The sequence below is a fragment of the Acomys russatus genome, chromosome 15 (genome assembly GCF_903995435.1).
Source record: "Acomys russatus chromosome 15, mAcoRus1.1, whole genome shotgun sequence".
Taxonomy (NCBI): Eukaryota; Metazoa; Chordata; class Mammalia; order Rodentia; family Muridae; genus Acomys; species Acomys russatus.
In genome coordinates, this window is record NC_067151.1 from 9,089,108 (window position 1) to 9,101,602 (window position 12,495).

The 12,495-nt window shown below is 44.5% G+C and overlaps 1 protein-coding gene across 1 annotated transcript in view; it reads right to left on the reverse strand.

The window, feature by feature from the left end:
• Positions 1-12,495, reverse strand: part of Prkci (protein kinase C iota) — a 56,652-nt gene that overhangs the window by 29,387 nt on the left and 14,770 nt on the right. Inside the window, exon 2 of the mRNA XM_051157006.1 lies at positions 3,150-3,271. Coding sequence (XP_051012963.1) covers positions 3,150-3,271 — 122 coding nt within the window. The remainder of the gene's footprint in view (positions 1-3,149; positions 3,272-12,495) is intronic.

A 12,495-nucleotide genomic window follows, 5' to 3' on the forward strand; every position in this document is an offset into this window, starting at 1 on the left:
CTCTCCAGCCCACATGGCGCTTTTAATAAACACCAAGACTGCTTAATAAATCACGTATATGAGGGCTTAGCATGTGATCTGCAGGGCAGCTGCCTGCAGAGCTGTTGGATCCCTGCAGGCTAGAGTTCTAGGCAGCTATGAACTGCACCATGGGTGCAGAACTCCTTTGCTCCCCCAGCCCAACAGCAAGATCTTAGGTAAACATAAGAGCCTCTCAAACCTCAGACACCTGCAGATGGGGCCTGGGCTAGAAGAGATTTATGTGGATGCGGCTTTTATCCAATGAACAGTTATAACTTGATACACAGGAGGTCTACAATGCTCAAAACGAAGAAAGACATGTGATTTTCAACTCCAAGGAGAGCATCTAAGCAAGTTACTAACCTACAAAACACCATTACCGAGGAAAAGGGAAGGATGACCCAGAAGCAAGGTTTAGAGTCATGAAAAACCACTCCCTGGGAGCAGCGGTGACCTGTCCTGCGAGGACGCAGTATCTACCATGATAGTTCAAAATTAGCATCCTCCCTACTGCGCTTCTCCTGTCTGCAGTTTCCTGTTCTGCCAGCATTTACAGGTCTGCAGAACCAGCAGAGAGGCAGGCAAGGAAGCTAAACTACAGCTGGACCAGACACAGGGTGAGATTATCTTTGGACTGTGAACCTAATGTCATGATGGCTTAGGCTCTGCGTGGTTTGGGAGAATATATTTTTACTTCTGTGTACCCACAAGGAAGCAGGAAAGTAAGCTAATCACACATTAACTTAGTCATGCATAGATACAACACACGTTTAATCTGCTTTGTTTTTCTTGGACCGAGTGTCTGAGTGTTACATGTGGCTTTTTTGACCATATGTTTGATGCATAAAGCTTTCTATTTAAGTCATTTGAAACAAAGACGTCCAGGAGAGCTATTTTTTAAAGCTAACTCTATTATCAAATTCTAAACGCACAGAATAAAACACAAATACATTCTGAGTATTTGCTCACTGCAGTTAATTTTGAGGTAATTACAGAATTAATAAAATCTGGCTATTAACCAAAGAGCTTGTTCTTGTTTTCAATACACCTATGTTTTTGTTGTTCATTTGTTTGCCTGTTTTTACCTATAAAATGAGGCAAATAAGCATTAGGCTTTAAAAAAAAAAAAAAAAAAAAAAAAAAGAGGTGTTAAATATGAAAGATCTATACCTAAAATAGCCTGACAAGATCCAAACACAAAACTTAGGTTATAGTTCATTGTATTGAAGTCCACATTCCACTCTCTGCTCCCATTGGCTCACGGCCATATCATAATGCAAAGTGCACTCGGCCAAACTTCAAAAGCCCCCGAAGTCTTTCAGGCTCAACCCAGTTTAAAAGTCCAGTCTCTTCTGAGATTCAAGGCAATCTCTTTTTTTTTTTTTTTTCTGCAATCTCTTAACTATATCTCTCTTGAAAAAAATTTTACATGTTTCCAATATACAATGGCACAGAATATATATTACCATTCAAAAAGGGAGCAAACAAGGCATAGTGAAAAAATACTAGACCAGCTGGGCAGTGGTGGCGCACGCCTTTAATCCCAGCACTCGGAAGGCAAAGGCAGGCAGATCACTGTCTACAAAGTGAGTTCAGGACAGCCAAGGCTACACAGAGAAACCCTGTCTCAAAAAACCAAAACCAAAACCAAACAAAAACAAAAACAAAAACAAAAAAAACCCAAAAACCAACCAACCAACCAACCAAAAAACTAGACCAAAAAATAACAAAATAAGAGCAGGGTAAACTGCAAGTCCGTGTCTCTGCCCGCCCAGCTTTGCTGCCTGCCAGGCACTCCTGGGCTGGTTCCCTTCTTGGCAGACATCCACAGCTCTGGCACTTCTGCCACCGTGGAGTTTCTAACGCAATCCAGTCACGTTCACAACTTCACACAATGGCATCTGGTAGCTTCCATGCAGGGACCCCCTTGCCACCGCGGCCTCAGTAGCTCTCCATAGCCGTGAAAACTCCACAACCCCTTTACTTATGTATTTTTCATGGCTCTAAAGCTAGAGCCATAAGGACAACGCAAGGTCAGCTGCCCACTCGGGAGCCTGATCCTCTCCTTGAATCACATTCGCAGAAACTTTCCTTTCTTGGAGTTAAGAGCAGAAAATTCTTTTCTTTTCCGTTGGAAGCTTAACTGGGTGGGGTGCTGCCCTGACCTTTGCCCCCAGGCAGATGAGGGCCCCTCTTTTCAGCACAATCCTTGGCTCCAACATTAAATCTCCTCCCTCTCTTGTCTTCAAGCTGTAGTTTTAGATCTTTCTGCTCAACTTGCTGTTTCTCGCAGGTACTAGAATCTCTAGGATTCCAACTCCACCAAGACGGCAGCCCTCTGAGAACTCCCAGGACCCCAGAACCAGACCAGGGCTGCTCAGATCCGCAGTTTTACAGACCCAACAACTACCAGATGCTCTGCCTTTCAGTTGGGGGGCAGCCGTTGGAATACACAGACCATTGCCTGTCAGCCACTCTAATGAGCCCCATTATGTGTGTGTTCTCACCAAAATTAAAGCCTTACAATAGGAAATGAACTGAAAACAAGCACAGTGGATCCTGAGTAGCCTAATACAGTGTCTTCCCGCTGACACGCCCATCCCATCATTCTCTCAGGCCTGGTCCTTAGGAGAACCCTGGCTAACACACACATCCAGTTGTGATGAGCCTCCTGGATGTGAAACGGGCATTGTCTATCCTCAGAGTTCCAAAACACTTTGTGAGTACAAGTCACTAAGTGACTAAGCTTCTAACATCACCCTAAATAAAATGGTCACAGTCCCTGTGGTTGAGTCAACAACACCTTTTAAAGGAATATTACAGGTAAACGCATTAAAATATAAGACGTTTATATTCAAAATTAAGTTAAAATGTCACATTGATAAAATATTTACCTTAAAAGCTGGGGGGAGGTCATTAGTTTTAATTTGGTTCATTCTGAAGAGCCAAAAACAAACAAACAAAACAAACAAAAAAACACCAAACCATGTCTTTGATTTAAATGTTTTGTCTTTATCTATGTACTTGGGTGTGGCATTAAATTTCTACTTCATCTTTCCCTCTGGAGTTTCTTAGAACTCTCATTTTATCTTACAGCGCAGCTCACAAGGCCCCTCCCCTCCACTCACCTTCCTCGTCTATCCACTTCATGGTGAATGGCTGCTCATTGTCGAAAGAACACATATCTCGAACCTCATTGCAAAGTCCCTCAAAGGAGATGGAAGGCTCAAAGTGTGTTATCATAATATCCCTGAAAAAGAAAGTTTTCCGTTTAAAAGCATTATCATTATTATCATCGTCATCACCACCGAGACAGGGTTTCTCTGTGTAGCCGGGATGTCCTAGACTCTCTTTGTAGACCAGGCTGGCCTCGAACTTACATCGATCCACCAGCTTCTACCTCCCTGAGTGCTCAGATTACAGACTTGGGTCACTGCGCCTGGCTAAAAGTTTTATTTTTAAAGCCATATAATCTCCATGTGACTGAACGTCTGATGTAACAGGTTATTCTGTGTTGTATGAAAAATTAAAATGTTAATGAAATAAAATTACAATATGAAATAAACTGGCAGCAAAAGCAATGGATTTATGAGAAACTTTAACTCAGTATCTTCTCACTGAAAAGGCCACTGCCAGTGCTCTACCTCCTTGGGCGGCCTTCCAACTGCACACCACCCTGTACGAGCATCCGCCTTCACTCAGCTGAAGTCTGTTCCCATCTCCATGCCCAGACTCTGCAGTCCCGACGGTCCACCACTCACCTAAGAGACTGTCCTTCTGTTACCCTGGCGCCCTTAGCCCTGACTAACACAAACAACCATAAATCTGCCCGTCATTCTTTGTGGAGCATGATTCTACATGCTTACCTCATTTTCAGTTTTTCTCAAAGAACTAGTTTTCCAAAAACAGCTTTCAAGTCGCTTCTTTTATTATAGGTAACTTCCTTCCCAAACACAGAATGCATTTTAGTTAATGGCAGTGCCAATAAATAATATAAAAATGTAACTGTTAATGCATAATTCCTTTGAATTAGCATTAGATGAACACATGAGATAAGCTCACTAAGTAGCTATTCACTGTAACTTACGCTGCTAACAGTGCTTTCTAATAGAGGCCTGGTGTTCCCGGTAGGCAGCTCTGGAGAGGCTTTCAAAGCTCTGACCTCTACACCTGAGCCTTTTACACTTCCTGTTGTAAAGCCAAGTGCTTTACTATGCAGAGGGAAAGCTAATGTCCAAGGCAAGTGGGGCGGATGGTCAGCTTTATTGGGAACGTGACACAGCCTAGAATCCGCTGGGAAGAAAGAGCGGCAATGGGCTGCAGCCTGGCTTAGGCTGTCTGTGGACACGCCTGTGAGTTAACTGAGGTGGAAGACACTGGCGTGGGATGGCCCACCCTCCACGTGACTTCCGCAGTGATTTCCCCACTGCAACTGACTGTAACTGAGACAGTGGACTAAGAGAAGCCCTCTTCCCCTAGGTTGCTTTTATTGGGGCATTTTACCACAGACACTGGAAAGAAAGCCGGGTCATGAGGGTCTCCAGGCCCTGCATGCACTGCCCAGGCTACCTCCCCGGCCTTCTGCTCCCATGGCTGAAAAGCCTGTGTCTCTAGTCTATCCTCTGCCCCAGCGGGAATACAATCAAACTTGGTGAGAGTGAATGCAATTCATTATAGTCCTGAAGGTAAATGCAATTCCTAGCACTGAATGAATACGAAACCATCAAAACAGAGCTCTCACCTCAAAATAGGTAAGAGAGAGCTTATACTGGTGCCAAATATGAGTGCCACGGCCAGGGGACACAGAGTCAAGCTACCCCAAATTCCATGTTCCAATACGGTAACATTTTCAAGAAGTTATCATAGTAAGAGAAGAAGGAAAACCTTAAGTCCAAGGCAGTTTTCAAGTACACTGGTGGAAGATGAGAGAGGCGCCACAGCAGAGTGGGGAACATCTGCTACCAGCCTCAGGTGCCAGCTCAGGGCTTCCTTAGACTTCCGGATGCTGAAAGCTAGTGGTTCAGTCTCGTTAACACACGCAACACATTTCACTAGACAGACACAGAGACGGACAAGGAACGGCTATTTCGGGAGCTACAAAGAGACCTCGACCAACGATGACTAGGCTCTGCACCTGCGACGGTCCAGCCTCTCCACGAGGCTCTAGTCAGTTGCCCAGGCTTGTGGGCTTGGTAGAAGGCACTGTTCTTTCCAGGAACGTTCATTCCCACAATAAATATCTGTTCGCTGATGAAAGGAAATGACGACAGACAGGGCCCGTGCCTTGGGTAGCTGAAATACCGCACACAGAGGATCTTTTGTAACCATTAAAAAGGTGTTCTAAAGTAGAGGCCGGGTCCAAGGAGCCCCGCAGCAGCCACAGGTTATCTGCCAAAGGAAGTTTTAGCTGCAGACTTAAAGAGCTACAGAGCTGAGCAGAGAGCCACGCCTCCGTCAGGGCCTGCCATTCTAAACTTCTGTGCCACTGTGTCTCGGCATGGCTTTGGTAACAACATGCTTCTGGGCGCCCACTCCACCTAGTACTCTAAACATTTAGTCTCCCTCTGTCTTTACTCACAAAACACAAGCTATCATTTTCACTTAAATTTTTTCATATAATGTATTTTTATTATGTTCCCTCCTCCCCAACTCCTGCTAAATCTGTGTTTTGCATAGCCATCATCAGAGAAGCTTCCTCCTGCAGCAGATGGTACCAAACAGAGTTCCACAGCTGGACTTTAGGCGTTGAGTGACCTTGGAACACTCAACCCTAAACAGGATGTGTCCATCAAATCGCTCCCTCAGAACTCAGGGAACTGAGGAAGAGGAGGCAGAGAGAGTGTAAGACCCCGAGGGATGGAGGGCACAGGAAATCAAGACCTTCTAGACACAAGACACAAGAGAGCTGGCACACACAAAAGCAGTAGCACAGGGTCTGCAGCAGATGGGCCCCTAGAGCTGACCGGATATGGGGATACACCTCCCCACCCACACCCAGCCCAGAAGCTAGTGCCAACTGAGAACCACGTGCAAATGACAACTTAGTTTTCTCAAAGGGAGTCTCACAGGGGAAACCACTCTTAAGGGTGGCGGCACGCCCTACAGAAGATGACGAACACAAACCCGGCAGCATTTCTGGAGGTTTAAGTCAGGGCTTTCTTTCTTTCTTTCCTTTTTTTAACTTACAGATTGTTTGTTTGTTTGTTTGTTATATATGCAGTGCTCTGCCTCAATGTACTCCTGCACAACAGAAGAGGCATCAGATCTCATTATAGACGGTTGTGAGCCACCTTGCGGTTGCTGGGAATTAAACTCAGGACCTGTGGAAGAGCAGTCAGTGCTCTTTATCACTGAGCCATCTTTCCAACCCCCTCTGCATATATTATTATGGCTTCTGGTTTGAGGTTTTTGTGGGATTCCTGTGTGTGTCAACATGTATGTCTCTGCATCTCTGCATTTCTGGGGCTCTTTTTCTTATTTGGTTGCTTTGCCATATTTGTTTTTTATTTATCTTACTGTATTTTATTATTATTCCTTAGATGCCTGTTTTCAGAGACACAGAAAGGGTCTAGATCTGGATGGGAGGTGGAAAGGAACCTGGAGAAATAGAGGGAAAGGAGAGCATAACCAAAATGTATTGTAGGAAAAGTCTGTTTTCAGTCAAAAAAATAAAAAATTTTTATATACTATATTTTGATCATGTTTCCTTCCCCCCCAACTCCTCCCCACTTAACTTCACCTAACTTCATGTTTTCCGTCTCTCACTCCAAAACAACATTTAAAAAAAAAAAGCAAAAAACAAAAAACAAAACAAAACAAAAAAACCCAAAAACCCAATAAGACAAAAGTACCAAACCAAAAACTCCACAAAGATAAACCACGCAGTCCATCTTGCCAGCCAGCTGCTCCTGACCCTGGGACCTGCCTGGAGTGTGCCTGAAGTATCTGGGGAGACTCCGCTGCAGAGAATGGATTTTCTCTTTCCCGGGTGGCATCTCAGTCAGGGAGGGACGCCGTCTGCCTAGCCCTCTGCAGGCTTGGTATGCTGCCACAACCCGAGTTCAGGCAGCGTCCCTTCTGCTGTGGCTGGGAGCACTGCTTCCTTGAGTCATCCACCAGCTCTGCTCTCACAGCAGTTCTGCCTCCTCTTCCACACATGCCTGAGCCTTGAAGGAAGGGGTGTGACAGACATTTTGGAACTGAGTGCTCCAGTCTCCTCCTCTCTGCATTTTGACACGAAACAATCTGGGTGACACTCCTATGGTCTCCTCCTCCCGCACACCACTCTGAAATCCAGCTCACCTTCTGTTTTACTCGTTATCTCTACATACATGGATGGCTTCTGTGGTTACAGAATCTAGGTCTCACTGGGTGTGGTGGTGTGTCTTTAATCCCAGCACTCGGGAGGCAGCGGCAGGAGGATCTCTGCTGAGTTAGAGGCTAGCCTGGTCTGCAGAGTGATTTCCAGGGCAGCCAGAGCTACACAGAGAAACTGTGGGGGTGAGGGTGGAGAACCTAGACCTCACTCTAACTTCTTTTGTCAACTTGATCATACCACCGCAATACTAGCAGTCTACTACAGACTCTAGTTTACTCATGACCCCACATACTTAAGATTTTGATTACACAAGTCTACCCCAGACAGTCCCTCAGTGTAAGGCTGGGTTTACGTAGAAGGCACTGTCAACATCACACACTATTTAATTTGCCTACCACAGTGTCTTCTAATTCTAAACTTGTCTTACCGTCTTTTACTTAATTACTATATTGGTGAGACATCTACAAGTACAGCATAAACAACTAAAGCTAAGCTTCTTGGATGCAGAAATATACTCACATTACTATTAACACTAAAGGGGCTCAAGTATCTGGTGCTGTGGAAATGCAGGAAATGCAGAGAAAGTCTACAGAAAGTCATTTTCATCAACTACACTTTTGACATGGGAGTACATTTTGTTACTATAAACATTCAGAGAGCATTTTGCTTTGTTTCTGATAGGTTCTCACAGCGTAACCCTGCATGTCTTGGAACTTACTATGTAAACCAGACCAGCCGTGAACTCACAGAGATATGGCTGTCTACCTCCTGGGTGCTAGGATCAAAGGTGTGGGCCACCATCTGGCTTTATAGGACAATGTGTCGCAAGTGTTTAAACAATCCTATCTTATTCAAACTTTTGAATTGTGGATCTACACATTAAGTCCCCCCTGACAGGTTGCAAAAGCAGCAGAAAACTTGTGCCCTAACCTTAATCTAAGGATCCCGTGAACTTGCTTTTCTCAGCTACCAGCAGACGCCCCAGCAGCAATGGAGGACTGAGGACACAGCTGGCACGGCCATGTGACCACGTCCTCTTATCCGCCCCCTCAAAGACTGGCACACAGACACACTTCTTAGAGCAGCCGCATGGACTATGAAGGCCCTGCATGAAACACAGAAGAGCTCAGGGCCAAGCCCACCTGTAAGGTCCTGGCGAAGGATGAGGCCAGGGCAGGCAGGGCAGTGTGGTTCTTTTCTACCTAGCCTGCGCTCTGGCTTGGCTGTATGTCCCCTCCAAAATTCATGTGTAACTTCATCTCCCTGTGGTGGTATGGAGGGGGCCATGCTGGGCATGGTGGTGCATGCCTTTAATCCCCCTGGGGAAGTAAAGACACTCGAATCTCTGTGAGTTCAATGCAAGCCTGATTTACATAGTAAGTTCCAAGCGAGCCAGAGCTACATAGTGAGATTTTGTCACAAAAGAAAGGAAAAGAACAAACAGAAAAGGGAGAGAAGCAGGTCTTTAGGAGAAGTGGTTAAGTTACGAGAGGCTTGGTCCTCGTGAGTTATTTAACGCCTTATACGAGGCTGGAGGCAACTACTGTGGGCCCCTTTCTGTCCTCCACCCCTCCACTAATGTGAGGATCCTGCCTTCATAGGGAAACAGAGAAACGACTCCATCCTGGATGGAAAGTAAGACATGTATCTAGACACCCAGTCTGTTTGTGCCATACCTTCAGCTTCTCAACTGAGACATCACTGTTCTTTGTAGATTATGCTATCTGTAACATTGTTACAGAGGCACAGACAGACTCACAACGCCTGCTTCCTTCCCCCTTCTCGCCCATCATAGGAGCACTCCTGAATGATCCTCACCCACGCTCATCCTCTGAACTGCTTTCCTCAGCAGATGCCAGCGACTGCTTCTTTCAGTTTGATTTAGTGAGTCCATCCACACACGGGACAGCTCACTAACAACAGGAGCGAATCTATGTCTCTCTGTCCTGGAGATAGAAGTCCAGGATGAAGGTACTTTCGGTTGACTATCCGCTCAGCCCCAACATCTGTTTGCAACTTCTAGTTGTATCCTCAAAAGGGGGGGGGGGCTAGTTTAAGGTCACTTCACAAAGGACCTAATCCCATTCATAAGAGCCAAGCAACTCCCAGTAGCCCACCCCCACCCCCGTTCTAATACCTTTTCTGTCAGTTTCAACACATGAATTGTGGGGGGGGGGGCACAAATATTCAGACCACTACAGTACATTACCCAACAGTTTAAAACAAAAATTGTGATTGACACAGCCTTGCTTTTAAGAGCCTGGCTAGTGAACAGTTTAATTCTTGTTCTGAGCTTAGTCTTGGGCATGGAGCAATGGCCAGTGGTCAGTGCACTTGCTGCTCGTCCAGAGGAAGAGCGCTCACAACTGGCTCTGATACCTCTCGTCACGGGCACATATAAACCCTTGCAGGCATGTACACACACATATAAGCAAATACGTATCAGGGCTTAGAGATGGCTCAGCAGTGAGTACTTGCTGCTCTTGCAAAGGCCTTGGGTCAGTTCCCAGCAACCACAAGACAGTTCCAGAGTTCCAACTCTAACTCCAGTTCCAGAGATTCTGGTGCCCTCTTCTGATCTCCAGGCACACACATGATACATTACATACAAACATACAGGCAAAAATACATTGATGCACATAAAATAAAATCTAAGTGTTTTAAGCAAATAAATCTTTGTAAATAAATAACTTAGTCTACTTACATACATGATGCCGGTTACTTATGATTCTTCAGGTGAAATAAATTGCCAACATATATAGAGTGCATGGCGTATCTACTCTGTCTCCCTGACTAAATGTAGTGTCCTGGAGAACAGGCATTTTGTCGTACTCACTGTCATATCACCAATACCTGACACAATGTCTGGCCCACAGTGGATCTCCAATGAATATATGTTGAGCAAACGAGGGTGTTTAACTAAGGTGTCAATGTTCCAGAACGAATGAATAGCAGATAATAATAAGTAGTCATGGTAGAACCTTGAGATGTAAACCCAGGATACTAAGTTTTAATCTAAGCTGTATCATTTTCCATATTGCTGTGAGTTACCTGCCTTCTCTGTGTCTTATCTCATTCATAAAATGGGAGTAATAATATATCAGATGATGTTATAAATTTAATAGACTGAATTAATGAATATTTTGGTTGCTTATTGTACTGGGGTTTGAAGCTAGGGTTCACACATGCTAGACAAGTGCTCTACCACTCTGGTATAAATTCCAACTGGTAATTAATATGTTAATACTTAAAACACCATTAGGATATAACACATTATGTATGTATTTAATAATTTTAAGTGGAACCTCATTAGAAAAAGTAACCCCACCTTCTACAGGTTACCATGGGGATGCACATCGCTAAGGTAGTAAAATGCAACAGGACAGACTCCCCTGCCTTTTCCCCTCAGAACCCACCCATGTGAGGAGACAATAATTAGCAAGGTCAATAGTGGAATAAAAAGCCCCACAATCAGACCAGAGAAAGGAGAAATGAGAACGGTCTGGATGACTGATGTCAGACAAGATAGAGTCACCCAAGATTTAGTATAGAGAATTGTAATTCAGAAGATGGCTGCTCTGGCAAGAGATCACATCCAAAGACCTTCTAGGCCTATGTGATCCAACTGGAATACAACCACGCCTTTAATCCAAGAGACAGAGGCAAGTAGATCCGAGTTCAAGGCCAGCCTGGTGTAGAGCAAGTTTCAGGTAAAGAAAAGCTTTAGGTCCAGGCATGGTGGCACATGCCTTTAATCCTAAACAATGAAGGTAAAGTTAGTTTGTAGAAGGAAGTGCCCATGTTTGAAAGTGATGTTTAATGGAATGGCAGAAAAAGTGACAAATCAGAGAAAGATCTGACAGAACAGGGTAAGCCCAACTCTCACGAGAATAGAGAGGAAAGGGAAGCTACTTAAGGGTGCAACACGGAGAATGAGAGAGAGAAGGGGCAGTTTTACCAGGACAGTTTTACAAAGCTAGACAGCGGCGAGGACAGACCGAGACAGAGGATGAGAAGGAGCCAGCAGCTTAGGAAAGATGGCTGAGTTAGCTGGAGGCCAAGTAGAGCAACTCAGGGGCCGAGAGAGAAGCCAGGTTAAGTACTAAGTTAGCTGGGAGAGAAGTTGGAGTCAGAACATGAGTTCAACCAGCCCAGAGCTGAGAAAGAACAAAAGAGGGTCAGTTTATTAAACAGTAGGTCTCAGAGGCTGAAAACATTCCAGAAGAATCAAAGTTCCTGCTACAATTTAGACCAGGCCCAATCAACCAAGCTACGAAGACTCTGAGGCTTCACTGACACAAAATCACTCCTTCCTCTCAGCAAGTCCATTCGACTCTCAGAACATAATTATTCAACAGACTTTAAAAACCATGCTAAGGGGGTGCTGGAGAGATGGCTCAGAGGTAAGAGCACTGACTACTCCTCCAGAGATCCTGAGTTCAATTCCCAGAAACCACATGGTGGCTCACAACCATCTATAATGTGATTTGATGACCTCTTCTGGCTTGTAGGGGTACATGCAGGCAGAGCATTGCATACATAATAAAACAAACAAACAAACCTTTAAAAAAATCATGCTAAGGAAAAACTGTGAGTTAAAGAATGGAATAATGGCGCTGTGGTGTCGTGACACATGACTTTAATCCAGCAGTGGCAGGTGGATCTCTGAGTTCTAGGCCAGGCTGGTCTGAATAGCAAGAGCTAGGACAGCCTGGACTCAAAAAAAAAAAAAAAAAAAAAAAAAGACAAATTAAAATGTGGAGAAACTACAAGTATACATCTGAAATATAATTTTCCTAGTTGAATGTCAACACATTATTTTAAATTAGTAATTTAAAAATAAAAGTTGGGCTACAGAAAAGATCTTTGACAAAATCCCCTTCATAAAGGAAAGTCATGGAGAGACTAGGATACAAGGACACACCACAACACAAGAAAGGAGATTTACAGCAAGCCCACAAACAGCATCAGCCCAAACAATGAGAAACTCAAAGCAATTCCACTAAAATCAGAGCAACACAAGGATGTCCACTCTCCCCATACCTATTCAGTGTAGAAGGTTAAGTCTTAGCTGGAATAAGAAGACAACTGAAGATCTCAGGAAAGGAAAAAGTACCTTTATTTGCAGATGATGTGACTTTATACATAAAAGAGCC